General features: G+C 41.5%; 1 protein-coding gene across 12 annotated transcripts in view; it reads right to left on the bottom strand.

Annotated features, from left to right (window-relative positions):
- Positions 1-22,892, bottom strand: part of DMD (dystrophin) — a 1,477,396-nt gene extending 1,454,504 nt beyond the window's left edge. For 11 of the 12 annotated variants that reach the window (XM_042458881.1, XM_042458877.1, XM_042458883.1 and 8 more), the window contains exon 1: positions 22,686-22,892. In XM_042458881.1, coding sequence (XP_042314815.1) covers positions 22,686-22,761 — 76 coding nt within the window. In that variant the 5' untranslated portion in view covers positions 22,762-22,892. Of the gene's footprint in view, positions 1-12,307; positions 12,343-22,685 lie in introns of those variants that run through there. The other variant, XM_042458890.1, reaches the window with a different exon arrangement.
- Positions 22,893-23,631: the final 739 nt, after the last annotated feature.

The raw sequence follows: 23,631 nt of genomic DNA, 5'->3' as shown, positions 1-23,631 counted from the left end.
GCAAATCCTTGTCACTACCAATCCCAATTATACCATCTGGCTCGACAGAGTGAAACTGAAGAAAGGGGGCATAGAAACTAATATATTGTACACGAAAATCAAGGTCAAGCCATATACTTATTTTCAGTTTTTAAAAGAGTGGAGATCCAACTGGCTATTTTGAAAACAACAGTGTGAACGCATGGTCACTCTTTCTGAATACCTCACTGAAGAGTGATTTTAAAATGGTCAGTTTGTCTCAGGAGCTTTCCACTCTTGATTTCAAGCCCCAAATGTGTTATCCAGCTCCACATTGAGAGGATAATTTTAAATTCCATCTTTATAGCATTAATAGTTTGAACCAATCTTTGATAAATGCCCATGAAACATTCTCATGCCTATTCCTGCTGGAGTTGGTAACTGTGGAAGAGATTGACTTAATTCTACTTCTTAGAAATGGAAAAGCAACAGTATTGACATCATATCCCTGATGAATTTCAACATTGGTGAGCACCACTGCTGACTGCCCTATTCCACCAAAATTACACAAGGGTCCCAAAACACACTGCAGAAATAATCCAGTTTCAAACACTGACTCAGTGCTAGTAATCCTGGGGATTGTGATTTTATGAGACATTTGCATTCTCTGTCAGAGAGTTCTGGTGCCACATTAACTACAATTCCCAGGATTCCCTAGCACTGCAACAAGAACAAGATTAACAATTATGGTGTCAAGTTTGACCAGTGGTTGCGTATCACACAGATTATGTCCTGCAGTAACCTGAAGTATAATCCATGAATCACATTCTCTTTTCTTATGGATTCTACAACCAGTCTCAGTAACATTGATTACTCCATTAATGTAGGGTTGCCATAATTCTGGACCTCCAACTGGGCAAATGTAGGACAAAGTAGGACAACATTTCAAATGTAGGACACTTTTTAAAAGATGGAGGACATGCAAAAATGATTATTTTTAAAAAATGTTAATATAAATGGATGTTCTTAGGCTGATCAAAAGGGGACATTTGGCATTGTTGCTAGACAGAGGCGAGAAATGTACTTCCCTTCTGGCCAACCTTCCTTCCCCATTCCCAACAGCACATTGGGCATTGAAGAGGAGGAAGAGTGGAGAAGGTAGAGGAGGAGGAGAGAGGAGAAGAAGAAGAGGAGAGAGAGGGAAGAAGAGAGAGGAGGAGAACGAAGAGATGGAGAAGAAGAGGAAGGAGGAAAGAAGAGAGAGAAGAAGAGAGGAGGAAAAGGGGAGAAGGAAGAGGAGAAGGAGGAACAAGAGGAGGAGGAGGAGGAGTCGAGAGGAATAAGAAGAGGAGGAAGAAAAGAGGAGGAAAAAGATGAAGCAGGAGAAAGAAGAAGGCGTACATACCAGGGAGGAAAGAAAAGGAGGAGGAGAGGAGCCGGAAGAACGAGAAGTAGTATAAAGAGGAAAGGCCTCTTTCCTCTGCCTTGGCTGCCTCCGTCGCCAACGGAGGAAGCCAGGCAGGGAATGGGGCCTCGCTGAAGCGAAACTCCCAACCCCTCCTGGCGGCCTCCAGTCGCCGTTTTTGCCCCACCACCCCCGGGATTCCTCCCCCCCTGCGCACGGAGGCAGCCGGGCAAGGGGTTTGGGGCTTCGCTTCAGCTTGTCCCCCAAGCCCAGCCAGCCTGGAGGACTCCGCGATCGCGGCAGGAGCCCGCCAGGCGGCTAGGGCGTGGGACACCGCCGTCCATCCAAGCCCCAGCCCAAGCCTGGAGGACTCGCATGGGGCGGGGAGTCCCCGGGGGCGGGACGCAAACCGGCCGCGGACCCCATGCGGACCCGCCCCAAATCGGGAAAGCTCCCAGCCCCCACGGCGGGATATGGGAAGCCTAATTAATGGTAATTCCACCATGAAAATCCCACCCAAGTTTATAATCAATTTCTACTAGACAATAGATTCCCCAGGTGATTTCTGATTTTGCCAAGTTTTTGTTTGAGCTTGTCTGGATCAGACAAACAGTTAACTTCTGTATTCAGGAACGTCTGAAATAAGTTCTGTCTGTATAAAGTGGTCCAAATTGCTCCTTGTGCTTTTATTTGGTTTAATTGCTGTGATATGAAGTTCTGGGTCTCTGGACCTCTAATAAAGAATGTCTTGTTTGTTTTGAGTGGGTACATTTCCAAACAACCAGACTCTTCTTGCTGTCTATTCTGGAGTTCTCCCCAGCAGCCATTGCAAAACACAGTATTTCCTGCTTGGGATAGGCCCTTGTGTCCTCAGACTGACAACTGAATGCCTTCTCTGTAAGATTCCATGCTTCTAATGTGGATCAAATGGCCTATACATCGAGTCTAAGTCAATGTGTGCTCTCAAAGTGGTCAATTGTGGGCAGCCAAAGGGACAACTAACATTGCCTAGGTACTGGGACTGATGCATCTAGCGTAAGTTTAGCATGCTCGTATGTGTGCAGCAGGTTTTTTTACTCAGGGGCATTTCATGAGTTCCATTGGCCTCCTTTTGTGTTTGGCACATACGGGTTCCTGTGAATAGTTCATCCCCCGTCTTTGCCTGGGGCAGAGAACATAAAATTTATCTACTAAATTTCATGTAAGTCAGTGGAGGGATTCAATATCAACAAGGTGATGCGCGACGAACAAGGTATTTTGGCTAAATTTAATTCTAACTTCTTTCCTGGCCGGCATCCTGTAGCTTTATGTGGGTTTTTGGGCTATGTTGCCATGTTCTAAGAGCAGTTTCTTCGGTGACTTTCGCCATCATCTGTGGCGGCATTTTCTATGCAGCCACCAAGCATGCTGGCGACAAAGTCCACGAAGAAACTCTCTCTAGAACATGGTCACATAGAACACAAATTAACCCCCCCACTTTCCCTATACAGATAACACCCACAACGATTTACGACACAGATAGTGAGTCCACTATCATCCTCGGCCGCTCAGGTCTCTTAGCTCGTGTCTTGCACCCAAGTATTTAATCTTGTTCAGTAGCTTGTATTAGTATTGTTGTGATGTAGTTGTGATCACCTCAGGATCCGACAGTCAACACGCATGTCATGCAGTCAGGCGGAAGGTATTGTCTTAGGCACACTGAGACTAGGGAATACGTCTTTGTGGCCCGACTATGGCCAGCTTCGAACACAGACATGCAGTTTGGCTGACATCCTATTGTCAGATCGATGTATAACGTAGAATTATTAATTATTCACAGTGGCCCTATGATGAACAATTATTGGTTCGATCGTAGCTTCTTATTTAGATTTAATGCAGTGGCGCAAATATGACAACGGATGACCAATTATAGAAGCCCGTTGGCGGGCAGCCGGTGGGAGAGTCCCGGAAGCGTGTTGTGACCAAGGGTAGGGCAAGGACGCAGCGTCGAGAGTGGGACCCCTAGATAATGTCGCTCAAGGTATGAGGACATCTATTAGTAGCCAAGAAGTGTGGGCATCAAGATAGATAGTGGTCATTGTGAATTCAAGAGAATGGTATCTAGAATCAGCCCAGGGGGTACTTAAAGCATATTATTCCATCTAATGAATAGAATTAGATCTTTACCCTACTAGTGCCTCTATGTACTTTAGCCTGACTGGATCATGCTCGCTAAACGAAGCAAACTAATCTGCTTATGCAATGAATTGTCCTTACCGTGTATGGACGTGCGCACACTAGCCTCAAGCTAATGAGACTGAAGTGACGCGGGTCTTAGCTCTTGACTAGTCAATCACAATCCCACTACATAGAACCATGGAATTCGCATCACTTATGTCCTCTCGCTCAAGTATGCAGTTCAAGTTGCTTCTCTAACTATGGCATGAAACACTAGTCAAGTGTTGTAGGAAAAACTCATGATGGATCACCCCAGTTAGTGAAGGTAGAGGGTGAGCTAATGGTTCGTCAGTGGTTTGCCACATGCAGATGAGTATAGAAGCCTGGGTATGATAGACTATTTCATAGTAACTGCATGGCTAAAATCCGGTGCATATATCGCGAAGGATGCGTTATTTCCCCCGCTTAGCTACTTATCAAGCCCGCGTGGAAAAGTAGCGTGAGTGGTCAGGCGCGTACAGGATTTCGCGCTTCCGTGCTGCGTCGTCGCAACTCATCTGCCTAAGAGAGAGCTTTACGTGCCCTCATGGTCTCCGCTCGGCAGGTCGTATGTAGCTCTGTGCACCCCATTGCCACCCAAAGTACTAATTTTACACTTCTCAAGATTAGTTGCGAGACTAATCTTGCCTCAGATATAATTGAGACATGTGGTATATATTTATATACAAATAATTTAAAAATAATAACTGATTTAAAACGTGAATGGCTAAGACTGTATGCAGTTGAACACTACACAGAAACACCCTCCATTCAATGGGCAATGTGTTCAAAATGTGACATTAAGGTTGATACACCTGTATAAATGGGTAGTAGAACAAATATATACAAAGAAACATACATATCAATTTCAATAAAGGGATTTAAAAAAACAGTCATATCACCTGGTTATCGGAACGCTGGTGAGATTTGGAGATCAACAACAAACATTAAACTGAGAGTTTTTTGTTTTCCTGGTTTCAAGCAAAGTCTGCCTTTATCTACATTTAACTTCTTGTGACCCTCTAGTTTTGAGTAAAAGAAATTTCACTTAAAGTCAGTATCAGAGTATCTCCTTTCATTCTCTTTGTGATGGAGAGGTGTTTCCAAAGGCTAACATGGACGATTGCACAGGGAGACAAAGAAATGTCTGCTCAAAATCTCTGTTAATATGTACAGAGCAAAAGGAGAACACCAATCTGTTGGGGGGTGAGGACTTTTGGCTCTCAGCTTCCATTTAAAAACAGGGAGTGATATATCCTGGAACAATGTGGAATCTTTTTTCTGGAAAAAGTCACAGCCACTCCCCATACACAACCCTATGACTCTCACTTATCCATCTGAGATTATTCAGCTTACATCTCACCCAGCTGAAACTCTGCTTTCCTCTTCTAAACAAGATGTTTATTCGTCACCACCCAATCCCAACAAAAAATCAAAGCAACATTTCAACCAGAGAGTTCAAATCCAGAAGTCTTTCTTATAGAGTTCTAATGTTGATTCATCAGAGCTAAAGCCCCACCTTCTCCTATTCATGGAAGTCGTTCTTGACAATGATCCCGATTTGAGATGATAGTAGTATTCCTTTAGGAGTATGACCATGTGTGTGTGTGCAGTGGAACCTTCAGAGAAATACAAATTAAATAGCACTTCAAAGTGACTGCAAGCACTTTGAAACTACTGGCTGTAACACTGTTAGACAACCAGCTGGCTCATACGCGAAGATGATGTACCTTCCGTACTGACTTGCTGGGGTGCCTTTACTCACGGCTGTTTATTTCAAGATCTTTGCCATGCCCAGTGTGGCCTGCCAACTGCACGGTATCCACCAATATAAATACCATTAACCAACTGTGGGGGGAAAAAGATGCCAAATAAGTGTATAATGAAACATGCATGAGTCACATTGTTGACTGCTATCGTAGTTTATAATATGAACAAATGCCATCCTTTGACACCTGTTTTTTTTTTAATAGACTTGACTAATTTCACGACAAAACCCCACAATGGTCAGTGATTTTTATTATAAATGTTTGTACTGCTTAAGGATTTTGGTCTTCTTGGCAATAAATTTATTTGGACACGGTCGATGTATCTCTAGTATGACTTCTCTTGACAAATCAATGTTTCCACGCAGTCATGGACTGGAAAGATAGCCACATGTGATATTCCAAACTTGCATCCACTTAGCATGTATAAGGTAGACCAAAAGCCAAATAAATCAGCCCTAATATTTTGACGTAATACTGGAACACTGTTATTGCAGTATTTATTGTTTTGTGTATCTGAATACTGTTTATATATTTATCTAAGTAGCAAAAAAACGCCCCAAGGATGTATAAACAAACCTAAATTTAGGAAACATACACACCCTCTATGCTCAGTGCCAAATCCCACCAAGCCAATAGTCTAGCTTTCCATGCATCCATAAGATGAACTGCTCTCTGTTAAAAAGCAGTGCTTGCTAAAACACACAAGAGCCAGGACACTCAGCTGCTTGACAAAATGTGAAGGCTTGTAACTAAATCATAATATGAAATATAGAAGAAAAGACTGGGTAATTTGGGTCAGAGTAAGTGAATTCATCTTAATGCACACATGCTATCCTAAGAAGGTGTGTCTAAAAATGAATTTTTGTTGTAAAAAAAAAGGAAGGTACCCTCTCATAACTTATTGTGCAGCTTATAAAGTTGAAGACTATAAATGTGAATGCCAGTAAAGATTTAAATGTGTATCTTTCTGCACACAATTGAATTTTCCGTCATTATTTTAAGTATTCACAAGTGTAAAAATTAATAGTTAGAGGCCTGAAGAAAAAGATCTATTTAGCCACGATACTGAACTGCTTTATGTGCAACCTTATATCAATAGCGATGAAATTAAACATTAGGTTCCCACATCCTAAATCCTTCCTGTTAAGAGTGCCAGACCCAAATACGCTTATTTCCATATTCATATTTCCATATTCAGCTGCATGCATATCTATCCCACCCACCGCTCTGACCACATCTCTCTCCTGTGTTGGCATCCCCTTCACTGGCTCCCCCTCCCTTTCCGTATTCAGTACAAGCTCCTGCTGTCGACGTTTAAAGCTCCCATGGGCTGGCCCTCCTTACTTATCAGACCTTATTTTCTCCTCACCTCCCACTCGGGCCCTCCGTTCTGGTAGTCAAGGTCGCTGTCTCAGCCCAGGATTTTCTCTGCCCCATCTCGGATTCGCCCGCTTTTCACCTGCTGCCCCTCACTCCTGGAACCTTCTTCCCCCCCAAGCAAGGGCCATCACTTCTTTAAACCAGCTTCAAAACAGAGTTGAAGACCATCCTGTTTAGAGAAGTGTTCCCAGGCATGCTAAATTGTCGCTTGCCTATTTGATGTCTTTTGATGCCTGTTTATCGAACCATTCCGTATGCTAGTATATATTAGCCTACTAGCCCCACCACCTCCCTTCCCTTTATGTCATGTCTTTTTAGATTGTAAGCCTGAGAGCCAGGGAACCGTCTAATTAAAAGATTGATGTACAGCGCTGTGTTAAATTTACAGCGCTTATAAATAAAGGTAAATAAAATATGTGATGACTTAACATAAGAATTTTCAGTGGAGAAAAATAATCTGAGTTTTTAAAAAGTATCAAAATCTTCATCGTATAATCAGAGAAAGTTTCTATACTATATGTTCCTGTAAAGATGTTTTTCCTTGTTTGCTAAACTCACAGTTTTAGCACCTAGGAAGGCAGTGAAACCATATCTTCCAGCCTCTACCATGACACCTCCCTTCCTAGCACTTTAACCTATTTTTACTACACACAGGTGGCTGCTAATGCCAGAAACAAGATATTTATTTAATGAAGTTCACTAACCATGGTTTTTAAACAGTTCCAAAACACTAGTTTCCTGGTTAGAAAACTGTCTTGAAACCCTCATTTAATTCTTAGGTTTAATAGTAACTGTGGTTTGATTAAACTGGAATGCAAGTACAGTCGACCCCTATATCACGGATATACACAGATTCAGCATCCACGGTTTGAAAGTTTAAAAAAAAAGTATACATTCAAATATCAAACCTTGATTTTCCATTTTTTATAGGGACACCATTTTGCTATGTCATTATATTTAATGGGACTTGAGCCATGGATTTTGTTATCCACAGGAGGGATTTGGAACCAAACCCCAGCGTATAACAAGAGTACACTGTATCTAAAAAATTTGAAGAGGGAGGGTACTACCCCCATTAACTGTTCTCAGTGTGTAAATTATGCTTAAACAATCCAGAAAATGAATATCTGACCTAAACCATTGTTTCATAGCTGTCTGAACTCTATGTGGCAATTCAAGCACTGGTAATTAAATATAATTTCCATAAAAAATAGCAGTCTTTATTTCTGATGCAATTGTAATTGAGATAAGAAGGCAGGATATTTAGGAGAAGAATTAGGCCAGCCAAGTTCTGTTTAGACAAGTGTCAAATGCTTATTCTCAACCACTCAGCAAGACCTCCACGCTGACTTATTCCAGATGCAATACAATACCTAAAGCTGCTCCCAGAGTCGCTGACTTCAAAATAAATATTCATATTATGGTTATCTCTGTACCAATTCACAGGGGAGGAAACTGTAAAAACCTTTTTATGTGCTTTGGTTTTCTTTTTATTCGCTACAGTTACAGAAAATGCAACAATCATTTCTACTGCCACCTACCCAAGTGCAATAAAGACTTCAGAGAACAGTGGAATAAAGTCATTTAAGGGCAGCTGGGGGATCACTTGATCACAACAATAATAGCCTGTTTTTAGCATGGCCCATGCCAACAAACACCCTGAGGAAACATGCTCTCCTGAGGAGTGGCAACAACCTTATGTGTATTGTTCTCTTCCAAACTGCAGACAGTGGATCACAGCTTTTCAATCAGCCTATCAAATTATAAGCTTTAAAGATCCTGAGAGTGATGGGTGATGTTTCAGTTCATTTTTGATAAGTAATCACTTTTTCATAATAACTTCAGAGGCCTGGATTTGAAAACAAGCTGAGTGGAGAGATGAGCCAAAACTGAACAATTCAACTCTCCTCAGGTTTGAATCCAAATGGTATTTCTACATATTACCTTCCCTTTGATGTCACTGCTTTCTGAGTGGACAGAAAGAAAGAAAGCAGCAAGCAGGCAGAACTAGCCCCATAAGCAATGTTTAAAAACTTAAAAGAAAATGAATAACTCCCTAAAGATATTTTCTCCAAAATAGTGATGTAATCATCTGACATTCTTTCACACACCCATCTACGCCCACCCATGAACTGTTTTCTAAATTCTTTCCATCTTGTAGAAAACTGACATTTCTCTGAGGACCAAAGCTCCTCTATTTTTCTACCAATTTTTAAATAGGTTTCCCTTTCTCATCCTTCCTTTCCACATTGAGAGTCACAGAAATACACCATATCCTCAAAAATCAAACATTTTCTGACAGTCTGAGCCATGAATAGGTAACTGGAGCAGAAAGCTGTGCTAAAGAAAACAAAAACAGCAGTCTTCTCTTTGACCATCTTTTCCAATCTACCGGGACACAGCTTGTCACTACAAAAGTTTCAGTTACAGAGACTTAAAAGAACAAAAAACCCACTCTGTGGTACAGGACCTTACCATTCTTCAATGTAAGAGATAACCTCAGTGCAAACTTTTAGCAAGCAGGAATGGAAATAAATACATGTGAGGCACTGAACTTCCAAAAGAAAGCTTCCTGAGAAGAGCTTTATTGAAACTTAATTCCTGCACTAATTCTAGGCTGCCAAATCTGATATTGCCAACATAATTTTACAGAAGAGATGGGAAGTATATGGGCTCTCCAATGCTGTTAGCACTAGGACTCTTGCCATTGATTTTGCTGGCCTAAAGGCTGATGGGAGTGTTGCAGTCCCTCAACATCTAGAGAAATACACATTCCACACCCACAAAATCCCACAAACACCATACATTAGAAGTAGTAAGGCCAGAGTTGCTAGTGAAGGTTACAAGTTGGCCCTTTTTATCACAGATTTTTACACGGATTCAAGCATACACGGTTTGAAAATGTTCCAAAAAAGTATAAAATTACCTTGATTTTCCATTTTTTATTAGGGACACCATTTTGCTATGTCATTATATTTAATGGGACTTGAGCATAAACGGATTTTGTTATACACGGGGGATCTTGGAACCAAACCCAGCGTATAAACAAGGGTCCACTGTACTTCTAAATGTGCATAGGTTTGAAAACTTAAGAAATTTGCCTTCTTAATCTGCTTGGTGCTTCATACGTTTTAATAATAAAAAACTTATTTTTTGTGATGGTGGATAAAAACCTAAACCCCACAGTGCCTATACAATACTTCAATTAAGCTTTGCTTATGCAGTGTTGAGGCTCAGAGTCCATTAAACCTTCACTGAAACCATTTCGGCTTCCAAATTGCTTACATGTTAAGGAGAAGTATGAGAGGTGTGAAGCTGAAAGTTGGCAGCCTCTGAAAAAATTGCAGCCCAGATGATATATTTTCTTCATTCAGCACAACATAAAATAATTGATTTTAAATAACAGTGCTGTCACTGGGGGGATAGTATTTTCAGGTCTTCAGGCATTCATTGTTGTACTTGAATAGAGAAGGGATTGGAACTCCAGCCATATTTCCTTCACTTTCTTCCTCTACTGATCTGCATTTGCAATTGGTGGCTTCATGTTAGTGGGGACCTGGAATTGAGTCACACGTTCCTACTGGCATGGAAGCTATTACCTGATGTGGATATCTAAAAAGTAGCTGAAACAATGTTGAAAATGGGAATAGATGCTCTGGGATGCCTAGTCAGGGTTCCAGGGCTGCATAAGTAATAAGATTTCTTTTTCTCTGGCAGTAGGGAAACCCTGCTAGAAAGTATAAAGGAGCAGCAAGTGCAGTTTTTCCCTGGGATTCCCTCTCCTGAAGTGTTCTGGAAGATTTTTCGTAGAGAGAGAAACACATAGCTTTGTGGGTGTCAAACCACACATTTTCTACACAGAAACTGAGGTTCCTGCACAGAACGTGCCCATGCAGGAAAAGGGGTGAGTGCAGGAAATGTAACACATTTTTCGTACAGGAAAAACTTCAAACATTTAACATTCAATGTGGGTAGAGAACGCACAACAAAAGATATTTGTTTTCTTCCATTTCGATTAGAGAAAACCTATACTAATACTTTATCATGGTTCGCAAGTGAAATAACTGAGATTTACATCACTAATTTATGGGATGGTTCTTCTGTACCTACAATTTCTCAATTTGATGGTAAAGCAAGCCACCGGATATCTAAGCAGAATTCAAGAGGGCTGCCTTGGGTGGAGGAAGGGCCTGCTGCCTTTCAGCAGGGGGGAGATCTAATATCCATTCCAGCGGGCACTGGAATCTTCTCAACTTACAACAAGAAAATGTTTCCAAAAACACATGTCTGAAGTAAACATGATGCTAGCCCTATCTCTGTGGAATTTCACATGGCCACACTGACACTGAAACAAGATCCTTTCCTAAGTGTGACTTGCCACAACTTAACATGCTACCATGATTCTACTCGGTCTATGAATACCATGAGATGCCAAGTGCAGCACACGTACGTGAGCCTTAAAAGCAGCACCATGGACATGGAATACCAGAGAACTCTTCATTGTCTCTTTCAAAACACATGTTCCCGCATCCTATACTAAAGTAGGCCTGGAACTAATGGCCAACACCCAGACTTCCATTCTCCTTGGCTTCATTGATCTTGAAGATTCCACACTGTTTTACTTTATTTCCAGAGATTTTAGTTTTGATAGTGAAAAAAAGAAAAACAGTTAAACTCAGGCATATGCCTAAGTGGGCTAGAAAGGCAACCCCATTAATCTCCTTTCTGTTCTACTGTCAAATGTGGAACATTTCCAACAGAATCAAATACCCAGCCGCTTATGTGTATCTCCCCTTTAAAAAAAATGTTCTGAATGAACTATAAATACCTGCATTGCCCCTGAATTGATTCCTTTCCAAGGCTAAGGGCAGAGAGGCAGCCTAGGCAACTCTGAAACTTTATCCACTGGAGCAGCTTTGCAGCTGCTTCCATTTACAGCTTTAATGGCCTCCCCCCCCCCCTCCATTGCCAGTTGCAAACAGCACCACAATCGTACGAGTTTATTAAAACCTGAAGACCCTTGTGGCACTTCAGGGAGGAGTGGGGAAAAGTTTGCCACAAGTCGCTTTTCCTAACATTAAAAAAGACCTTTTCTACAGATACAACTCAAAGTGTTCATGATGAACAAATTTAAATTTTTTAAAATACTCTTTTTATCCTTATGAAGGGTTGCTTCCCTGTCGTGCCAAAAGCGGCTTTCTTCTAGGAAAGCTAGGCGAACATCAGTTTTTCATTTTGCCATAGCTGAGCAACATTCCCACTGATCACATCTCTCTCTCTCTCTCTCTCTGTGCGCAACAACCCAGTGAAAAGCAAAGAACCTCCCATCGCGATCCTTTCATGTCCCAGGAGGAGGACGGGGGTGAAAAACAGCAAACACCCCCAGCAAAAATCCAGGACACTTGCCCCCATCCCTGGCACCACAGTGGAAGACACAGAGCCCAACTTGGCCGATCCATCTTGCAGCTGGCAGGGAGAGCTAAACTTTCCCAAACTTCTGAGCCCGGACAGAAAAAGCCCCAGCAGCACAACCAACTCCTGGCAATTCGTGGCCAGCGCTGACCCAGGTCCCAGGGCTCCCATTGCCTCATCCTCCTACCAGATCTGCTCTTGATAATGTCATTGAACTCGTCCACGGCCCTCTTCTCGGGAATGCCCGCCTGCTTACATCGCCCCACCGGGCAGCAGCCCCTGGCTCCTAGCAGGGAGAGAGGGGAAGAAGGCTGGCTCTGGCTCTGGAGGCGAGGCTCGCGATCCAGGAAGGCCCCCTCCAAAGTTTCAGAAGGAGCGGCTCGGAGGAGTCTGAGGAGGAGAAGGCGCGCTCCCAGCTGTCAAAGCCTCTCCTCCGAGGATCCGGGGGGAACAGGGCCAGGAGGAGGGAGGAGGGGACGGGAGGGAGTGCCCTCCAACAGAGCCAGCCAAGGAAAAGCCACGAGAGACTCCGCATCCTCCATCACTGGGGCTACTACTTGGGGGGGAGAGAGAGTGCCTTTCCTTCCGATCAATGCTACTCTCCCACGCACGATTGCCCGGAAGGGAAGCAGGGCCATGAATTGATTTAGCAGGCCTAAAAAGCATTTCCTCAATATACCTCAAACAACAACAACCCTATCACCAACTAAACAACACCTTCGCTGTATCTTCCGCTCCCATACGCCATGGAAGGAAGGCAGCTATGGCCCATGGCCAAGGGATGTCTGTCTAGCTCCCTGGATAGAGAGCATTTGAGACCTTGAGATGACGAGAAATGGGCAACAGGCAGATTTGGTAGATATTCACTTCTCAGATGCATTTGGGCAATCACACATATAATCATCATTCATCAACATCATTATTTATTATTTAATGAAGCGATCTTGTAGCACCTTGTGACTCACTGACACAAAAATTGGCAACCGGAACTTTGGTAGACTTCAGCTTACTCCTCAAACGCTTCCACTCCACCAAATGCATCTGAGGAAGAGTGACGTCTACCAAAGGCATTCTGCCCATTCTTTCTTTCCCTCAGTCTCAAGGTGCAACACAGATCCCCTGCATACTGATTCACAGGCTAACATGGCTTATAACTTGAATTCTAGGTCGTCTTGTGAGTGCCGTGCCTCACAAAGCTAGCAATCCCCGGATTCTGTGGGATGGAGCCATGGAAAGTGGTGTCAGGCTGCATTGTTTCTCCAGTGTAGATGCACCCAGTGGAGAAAAGGGTGAGGGTCCCAAAGCATCCTTCCGGGACTGTGACATATGCCTTCTAGCTGTCATTGCTCAAGCCTTAGGCACCCGGTGCTAAATTTGGAATGGAAACATTAAAAAAAAGCTAGTACGCCCATCCAAGTCCCACCCAGCTCACGTTTAGAGGTGGCATAACAGTGCTTTTATTAGTTATCTAGTCTTTGGAGCTACTCTTATTTGCAGACCCAACTTCCATGTTTCAACAATGTTTGCCACTAAGGAGGGAAACACTGTTGGATGAGTGCGTGCCCAGTTTCCATGTAATTGCAATACCTCCGGGGATTTAACACAACAGTTTGATCAGGGAAAGTTTTTTAGGACACTGAGAACTTAGTGAATACTTTGTGGGCTATTCAGTTGAACCATGCAGGTTTTGACCACTGTCAGATCATGTTGGAGTTTTATTTAGCAATATGTGTTGTAGCTTCTTATTTGATTTATGCATGGAAAGCAGGTAACATTTAGAGCCCTAGTATGTTGTCAAGGAAACATTATATAGAAAAATGGGATAGGTCATGGAAACAGAGATTGTTGAACAGCAGGTTACCTGTTTTCTTTAATAAGAAGTTTACCTCAAGCTATTTTAGCTGAACTGTCCTTCCTCAAAAGAAAAAGCAAACAAATATGCTTTGAAATGAATGTCATTACACTGATGGCACTAACAAACAAGAGATAGTAGGGTTTTGCTTGACATTCACAATCCCACTCAATAGAAACATGGAATTTGATCACTTGTATCTGCTATTGCAGTTCAAGTTGCTTTCACTATGGCATGAAACACTAGTTCAATGTGTTGTAGGAAAAAATCATGGGGGAGAGTTTTGTTGAACAGTAGAAGCAAGAATAGCTATTTTCCCAAATGCATGCATGAATATGCATGCATTTCCCCCCTACTTCTTATAACAGGGATACTTCCTGTATTTTCCTGCTTTTCAATGTTTGTATAGTATCAGTTTTTTTGACATTGCCACCCAAAGTACTAATTTTACACTTCTCAAGATTAGTTGCGAGACTAATCTTGCCTCAGATATAATTGAGACATGTGGTATATTTTATATACAAATAATTTAAAAAATAATAACTGATTTTAAAATGTGAATGGCTAAGAATGTACGCAGTTGAACACTACACAGAAACACCCTCCATTCAATGGGAAATGTGTTCAAAAATGTGACATTAAGGTGATACACCTGTATAAATGGGTAGAACAAATATATACAAAGAAAATACATATCAATTTCAATAAAGGGATTTTAAAAAACAGTCATATCACCTGGTATCAGGAACGCTGGTGAGATTTGGAGAATCACAACAAACATTAAACTGAGAGTTTTTTGTTTTCCTGGTTTCAAGACAAAGTCTGCCTTTATCTACATTTAACTTCTTGTGACCCTCTAGTTATTTGAGTAAAAGAACTTTCACTTACAAGTCAGTATCAGAGTATCTCCTTTCATTCTCTTTGTGATGGAGGTGTATATTACAACTGAGGCTTCCCTAACATGGAGATTGCATGGGAGACCAAGAACTGTCTGCTCAACATCTCTGTTAATATGTACAGAGCAAAAGGAAGCACCAATCCTGTTTGGGGTATGAGACTTTCTGGCTCTCAGCTTCCATTTAAAGAACAGGGAGTGATATATCCTGGAACAATGTGGAATCTTTTTTTCTGGAAAAAGTCAAGCCACTCCCCATACACAACCCTATGACTCTCACTTATCCATCTGAGAATTATTCAGCTTATCATCTCACCCAGCTGAAACTCTGCTTGTCCTCTTCTAAACAAGATGTTTATTCGTCACCCACCAATCCAACAAAAAAATTCAAAGCAACATTTCAACCGAGAGTTCACATCAGAAGGTCTTTCTTTATAGAGTTCTAATGTTGATTCATCAGAGCTAAAGCCACACCTTCTCCTATTCATGGAAGTTGTTCTTGACAATGATCCAGATTTGAGATGAAGTAGTATTCCTTTAGGAGTATGACATGTGTGTGTGTGCAGTGGAACCTTTAGAGAAATACAAATTAAATAGCACTTCAAAGTGACTGCAAGCACTTTGAAAATACTGGCTGTAACACTGTTAGACAACCAGCTGGCTCATACGCTGAAGAATGATGTACATTCCGTACTGACTTGCTGGGATGCCTTTACTCACGGCTGTTATTTCAAGATCTTTGCCATGCCCAGTGTGGCCTGCCAACTGCACAGATATCCACCAATAATAAATTACATTAACCAACTGTGGGGGGAAAAAGATGCCAAATAAGTGATATATGAAACATTGCATGAGTCACATTTGTTGACTGCTAGTAGTTTATAATATGAACAAATGCCATCCTTTGACACCTGTTTTTTTTTTTTTAATAGACTTGACTAATTTCAGACAAAACCACAATGGTCAATGTGATTTTTATTATTAAATGGTGTACTGCTTATAGGATTTTGGTCTTTCTGGCAATTAAATTTATTTGGACACGTCTGATGTATCTCTAGTATGACTTCTCTTGACAAATCAATTGTTTACAGCAGTACATGACTGGAAAGATAGCCAATGTGATATTCCAAACTTGCATCCACTTAGCATGTATAAGGTAGACCAAAAGCAAAATAAATCAGCCTAAATATTTTGACGTAATTACTGGAACACTGTTATTGCAGTATTTATTGTTCTTGTGTATCTGAATACTGTTTATAATTTATCTAAGTAGAAAAAAACGCCAAGGATGTATAAACAAACCTAAATTTAGGAACATACACACCCTCTATGCTCAGTTGCCAAATCCCACCAAGCCAATAGTCTAGCTTTCCATGCATCCATAAGATGAACTGCTCTCTGTTAAAAAGCAGTGCTTGCTAAAACACACAAGAGCCAGGACACTCAGCTGCTTGACAAAATGTGAAGGCTGTAACTAAATCATAATATGAAATATAGAAGAAAAAGACTGGGTAATTTGGGTCAGAGTAAGTGAATTCATCTTAATGCACACATGCTATCCTAAGAAGGTGTGTCTAAAAATGAATTTTTGTTGTAAAAAAAGGAAGGTACCCTCATCATAACTTATTGTGCAGCTTATAAAGTTGAAGACTATAAATGTGAATGCCAGTAAAGATTTAAATGTGTATCTTTCTGCACACAAATTGAATTTTCCTAGTCATTACTTTAAGTATTCACAAGTGTAAAAATTAATAGTAGAGGCCTGAAGAAAAGATCTATTTAGCCACGATACTGAACTGCTTTATGTGCTAACCTTATATTCAATAGCGACTGAAATTAAACATTAGGTTCCCACATCCTAAATCCTTCCTGATTGATTAAGAGTGCAGAACCAAATACGCTATATTTCCATATTCATATTTCCATATTCAGCTGCATGCATTATCATATCCACCCACCGCTCTGACCACATCTCTCCTGTGTTGGCATCCCTTCACTGGCTCCCCCTCCCTTTCCGTATTCAGTACAAGCTCCTGCTGTCGACGTTTAAAGCCCTCCATGGGCTGGCCCTCCTTACTTATCAGACCTTATTTCTCCTCACCTTCCCACTCGGGCCCTCCGTTCTGGTAGTCAAGGTCTGCTGTCTCAGCCCAGGATTTTCTCTGCCCCATCTCGGATTCGCCCCTTTTCACTCGCTGCCCCTCACTCCTGGAACCTTCTTCCCCTGCAAGCAAGGGCCATCACTTCTTTAACCAGCTTCAAAACAGAGTTGAAGACCATCCTGTTTAGAGAAGTGTTCCCAGGCATTGCATAATTGTCGCTTGCTATTTGATGTTCTTTTGATGCCTGTTTTATCGAACCATTTCCTGTATTGCTATGTACTTTATATGTATTAGCCTACTAGCCCCACCACCTTTCCCTTCTCCTTTTATGTCATGTCTTTTTAGATTGTAAGCCTGAGAGCAGGGAACCGTCTAATTAAAAAGATTGTATGTACAGCGCTGTGTAAATTTACAGCGCTTTATAAATAAAGGTTAATAATAATAATATTGTGATGACTTAACATAAGAATTTTCAGTGGAGAAAAATAATCTGAGTTTTTAAAAAGTATCAAAGTACTTCCATAGTATAATCAGAGAAAAGTTCTATAATATAATGTTCCTGTAAAGATGTTTTTTCCTTGTTTGCTAAACTCACAGTTTAGCACCTAGGAATGAGCAGTGAAACCATATCTTCCAGCTCTACCATGACACCTCCCTTCCTAAGTGCTTATAACCTATTTTTACTACATCACAGTTGGCTGCTATATGCCAGAAACAAGATATTTATTTAATGAAAGTTCACTAACCATGGTTTTTAAACAGTTCCAAACACTAGTTTCCTGGTTAGAAAACTGTCTTGAACCCCTCATTTAATGCTTTAGGTTTAATAGATAACTGTGGTTTGATTAAACTGGAATGCAAGTACAGTCGACCCTTCTTATACACGGATTTCTTATACACAGATTCAAGCATCCACGGTTTGAAAATGTTAAAAAAAAAGTATACATTTCAAATATCAAACCTTGATTTTCCATTTTTTATAAGGGACACCATTTTGCTATGTCATTATATTTAATGGGACTTGAGCATCCATGGATTTTGTTATCCACAGGAGGATCTTGGAACCAAACCCCAGCGTATAACAAGAGTACACTGTATCAAAAAAATTTGAAGAGGGAGGGTACTACCCCATTACTTGTTCTCAGATGGTAAATTATAGCTTAAACAATCCAGAAAATGAATATCTGACCTAAACCATTGTTTCATAGCTGTCTGAACTATAGTGGCAATTCAAAGCACTGGTAATTAAATATAATTTCCATAAAAAATAGCAGTCTTTATTTCTGATGCAATTGTAATTGAGATAAGAAGGCAGGATATTAAGGAGAAAGAAATTAGGCCAGCCAAGTTCTGTTTAGACAAGTGTCAAATGCTTATTCTCAACCACTCAGCAAGACCTCCAGCTGACTTATTCCAGATGCAATACAATACCTAAAGCTGCTTCCCAGAGTCGCTGACTTCAAAATAAATATTCATATTATGGTTACACTCTGTACCAATTCACAAGGGGAAACTGTAAAAACCTCTTTTATGTGACTTTGGTTTTCTTTTTATTAGCCTACAGTTACAGAAATGCAACAATCATTTCTACTGCCACCTACCCAAGTGCAAATAAAGACTTTCAGAGAACAGTGGAATAAAGTCATTTAAGGTCAGCTGGGGGATCACTTGATCACAACATATATAGCCTGTTTCTTAGCACGGCCCATGCCAACAAACACCCTGAGGAAACATGCTCTCCTGAGGAGTGGCAACAACCCTTATGTGTATTGTTCTCTTTCCAACATGCAGACAGTGGATCACAGCTTTTCAAATCAGCCTATCAAATTATAAAGCTAATAAAGAATCCTGAGAGTGATGGGGTGATGTTTCAGTTCATTTTTGATAAGATAATCATTTTTCATAATAACTTCAGAGGCCTGAGATTTGAAACAAACTGAGTGAGAGAGATGAGCCAACACTGAACAATTCAACTCTCCTCAGGTTTGAATCCAAATGGTATTTCTACATATTACCTTCCCTTTGATGTCACATGCTTTCTGAGTGGAAAGAAAGAAAGAAAGCAGCAAGCAGGCAGAACTAGCCCATAAGCAATGTTTAAAAACTTAAAAGAAAATGAATAACTCCCTAAAGAGAATATTTTCTCCAAAATAGTGAATGGAATCATCTGACATTCTTTCACACACCCATCTACGCCCACCAATGAACTGTTTTCTAAATTCTTTCCATCTTGTAGAAAACTGACATTTCTTCTGAGGACCAAGCTCCTCTTATTTTTCTACCATTTTTAAATAGGTTTCCTTTATCATCCTTCCTTTCCACATTGAGAGTCACAGAAATACACCTAATCCTCAAAATCAAACATTTTCTGACAGTCTGAGCAAGTGATAGGTAACTGGAGCAGAAAGCTGTGCTAGAAAGAAACAAAAACAGCAGTCTTCTCTTTGACCATCTTTTCCAATCTACAGGGACACAGCTTGTCACTACAAAAGTTTCAGTTACAGAGACTTAAAAGAACAAAACACCCACTCTAGTGGTACAGGACCTCTACCATTCTTCAATGTAAGAGATAACCTCAGTGCAAACTTTTAGCAAGCAGGAATGGAAATAAATACATGTGAGGCACTGAACTTCCAAACAAGAAAGCTTCCATGAGAAAAGAGCTTTATGGAAACTTAATTCCTGCACTAATTCTAGGCTTGCCAAATCTGAATATTGCCAACATGAATTTTACAGAAGAGATGGGAAGTATATGGGCTCTCCAAATGCTGTTAGACTACTAGGACTCTTGCCATTGATTTTGCTGGCTAAAGGGCTGATGGGAGTTGCAGTTCATCAACATCTAGAGAAATACACATTCCACACCCCACAAACATCCACAAACACCATACATTCAGAAGTAAGGCCAGAGTTGCTTAGTGAAGGCTTACAGTTGGCCCTTCTTATACACAGATTTTTATACACGGATTCAAGCATACACGGTTTGAAAATGTTCCAAAAAAGTATAAATTTACCTTGATTTTCCATTTTTTATTAGGGACACCATTTTGCTATGTCATTATATTTAATGGGACTTGAGCATACACGGATTTTGTTATACACGGGGGATCTTGGAACCAAACCCCAGCGTATAACAAGGGTCCACTGTACTTCTAAATGTGCATAGGTTTGAAACCTTAAGAAATTTTGCCTCTCTTAATCTGCTTGGTGCTTCATACGTTTTAATAATAAAACTTATTTTTTGTGATGGTGGATAAAACCTAACACCCGAGTGCCTATACAATACTTCAATTAAGCTTTGCTCTATGCAGTGTTGAGGCTCAGAGTCCATTTAACCTATCACTGAAACCATTTCGGCTTCCAAATTGCTTACATGTTTAAGGAGAAAGTATGAGAGGGTGTGAAGCTGAAAGTTGGCAGCCTCTGAAAAAATTGCAGCCAGATGATATATTTCTTTCACTTCAGCACAACATAAAATAATTGATTTTAAATAACAGTGCTGTCACTGGGGGATAGTATTTTCAGGTCTTCAGGCATTCATTGTTGTACTTGAATAGAGAAGGGATTGGATACTCCAGCCATATTTCCTTCACTTTCTTCCTCTACTGATCTGCATTTGCAATTGGTGGCTTCCATGTTAGTGGGGACCTGGAATTGAGTCACAGTCCTACTGGCATGGAAGCTATGACCTGATGTGGAGGATCTACAAAGTAGCTGAAACAATGTTGAAAATGGGAATAGATGCTCTGAGGGATGCCTAGTCAGGGTTCCCAGGGCTGCATAAGTAATAAGATTTCTTCTTTCTCTGGCAGTAGGGAAACCCTGCTAGAAAGTATAAAGGAGCAGCAAGTGCAGTTTTTTCCCTGGTATTCCATACTCCTGAAGTGTTCTGGAAGATTTTTCGAAGAGAGAAACACATAGCTTTTTGTGTGTGCAAACCACACATTTTCTACACAGAAACTGAGGTTCCTGCACAGGAAACAGTTTCCATTGCAGGAAATGTTGAGCTGCAGGAAATGTACACATTTTTCTGTACAGGAAAAATCCTTCAATTTACCTCTGAACATTCAAATGTGGGGTAGAGAACAGCACAAAAGATATTTGTTTTCTTCCATATCGATTAGAAAACTATACTAATACTTTATCATGGTTCGCACAAGTGAAATAACTGAAGATTTACATCACTAATTTATGGGATGGATTCTTCTGTACCTACAATTTCTCAAATTTGATGGTAAATGCAAGCCACCGGATATCTAAGCAGAATTCAAGAGGGCTGCCTTGGGTGGAGGAAGGGGCCTGCTGCCTTTCAGCAGGGGAAGATCTAATATCCATTCCAGCTGGGCACTGGAATCTTCTCAACTTAACAACAAGAAAATGTTTCCAAAAACACATGTCTGAAGTAAACATGATGCTAGCCCTATCTCTGTGGAATTTCACATGGCCACACTGACACTGAAACAAGATCCTTTCCTCAAGTGTGACTTGCACAACATTAACATGCTAACATGATTCTACTCGGTCTATGAATCCATGAGATGCCAAGTGCAGCACACGTACGTGAGCCTTAAAAGCAGCACCATGGACATGGAATACCAGAGAACTCTTCATTGTCTCTTAAAACACATGTTCCAGCATCCTATATAAAGTAGGCCTGGAACTAATGGCAACACCCAGACTTCCATTAGTCTCCTTGGCTTCATTGATCTTGAAGATCTCCACACTGTTTTACTTTATTTCCAGAGATTTTAGTTTTGATATGTGAAAAAAGAAAAACCAGTTAAACTCAGGCATATGCCTAAGTGGGCTAGAAAGGCAACCCCATTAATCTCCTTTCTGTTCTACTTGTCAAATGTGGAACATTTCCAACAGAATCAAATACCCCAGCCGCCTTATGTGTATCTCCCCCTTTAAAAAAATGAATTCTGAATGAACTATAAATACCTGCATTGCCCATGAATTGATTCCTTTCCAAGGCTAAGGGCAGAGAGGCAGCCTAGGCAACTCTGAAACTTTATCCACTGGAGCAGCTTTGCAGCTGCTTCCATTTACAGCTTTAATGGCCTTCCCCCCCCCCCTCCATTGCCAGTTGCAAACAGCACCACAATCCTACGAGTTTATTAAAACCTGAAGACCCTTGTGGCACTTCAGGGAGGAGTGGGGAAAAGTTTGCCACAAGTCTGCTTTTCCTAACATTAAAAAATGACCTTTTCTACAGATACAACTCAAAGTGTTCATGATGAACAAATTTAAATTTTTTTAAAAAATACTCTTTTATATCCTTATGAAGGGTTGCTTCCCTGTCGTGCACAAGCAGGCTTTCTTTCTAGGAAAGCTAGGCGAAACATCAGTTTTCATTTTGCCATAGCTGAGCAACATTCCCACTGATCAATCTCTCTCTCTGTGCGCAAAACCCAGTGAAAAGCAAGAACCTCCCATGCGAATCCTTTTCATGTCCCAGGAGGAGGACGGGGGCTGGAAAGAACAGCAAAACCCCAGAACAAAAATCCAGACACTTGCCCCCATCCCTGGCACACAGTGGAAGAAAGAGCCCAACTTGGCCGATGCCCATCTTTGCAGCTGGCAGGGAGAGCTAAACTTTCCCAAACTTTCTGAGCCTGGACAGAAAAGCCCCAGCAGCACAACCAACTCCTTGGCAATTCGTGGCCAGCGCTGACCCAGGTCCCCCAGGGCTCCCATTGCCTCCTCCTCCTACCAGATCTGCTCTTGATAATGTCATTGAACTCGTCCACGGCCGCCTCTTCCTCGGGATGCCCGCCTGCTTCAGCCATCGCCCCACCGGGCAGCAGCCCCTGGCTCCTAGCAGGGAGAGGGGAAGAAGGCTGGCTCTGGCTCTGGAGGCGAGGCTCGCGATCCAGGAAGGCCCCCTCCAAAAGTTTCAGAAGGAGCGGCTCGGATGGAGTCTGGAGGAGGAGGAGGAGGAGAAGGCGCTCCCAGCTGTCAAAGCCTCTCCTCCGAGGATCCGGGGGGAACAGGTGCCAGGAGGAGGGAGGGGAGGGAGGGAGGGGAGGAGGAGTGCCCTCCAAACAGAGCCAGCCAAGGAAAGCCATCGAGAGACTCGCCATCAATCCATCACTGGGGCTACTACCTTGGAGGGGAGAGGAGAGTGCCTTTCCTTCCGATCAATGCTACTCTCCCAGCAGATTGCCCAGAGAAGGGAAGCAGGGCCATGAATGATTTAGCAGGACTTAAAAAGCATTCCTTCAATATACCTCAAAACAATCAACACACTATCACAACTAAACACACACTCCTTAGCTGTATCTTCAGCTCCATACGCCATGGAAGGAAGGCAGCTATGTGCTCTGGCTCCATCCAATGGGAATCCTCCTGGGATGTCTGCTTTGACTAGGCCTCTTCTGCCTAGAGAGATCTTGTAGCACCTTTGAGACCTGACTGAAAGAAATGGGCAACAGGAGATTTGGTAGACTTCAGTCTACTTCCTCAGATGCATTTGGAATCATCATCATCATCATCATCATCATCATCATTATTATTATTATTATTATATGAAGAGATCTTGTAGCACCTTTGTGACTCACTGACACAAAGAAATTGGCAACAGGAACTTTTGGTAGACTTCAGCTTACTTCCTCAAAAGCTTCCACTCCACCAAATGCATCTGAGGAAGTAGACTGACG

This window comes from Sceloporus undulatus, chromosome 3, assembly GCF_019175285.1.
Source record: "Sceloporus undulatus isolate JIND9_A2432 ecotype Alabama chromosome 3, SceUnd_v1.1, whole genome shotgun sequence".
In the NCBI taxonomy this organism is placed as follows: domain Eukaryota; kingdom Metazoa; phylum Chordata; class Lepidosauria; order Squamata; family Phrynosomatidae; genus Sceloporus; species Sceloporus undulatus.
Note: the sequence above shows the minus strand (reverse complement) of the source record. Positions and strands in the feature narration are given on the sequence as shown.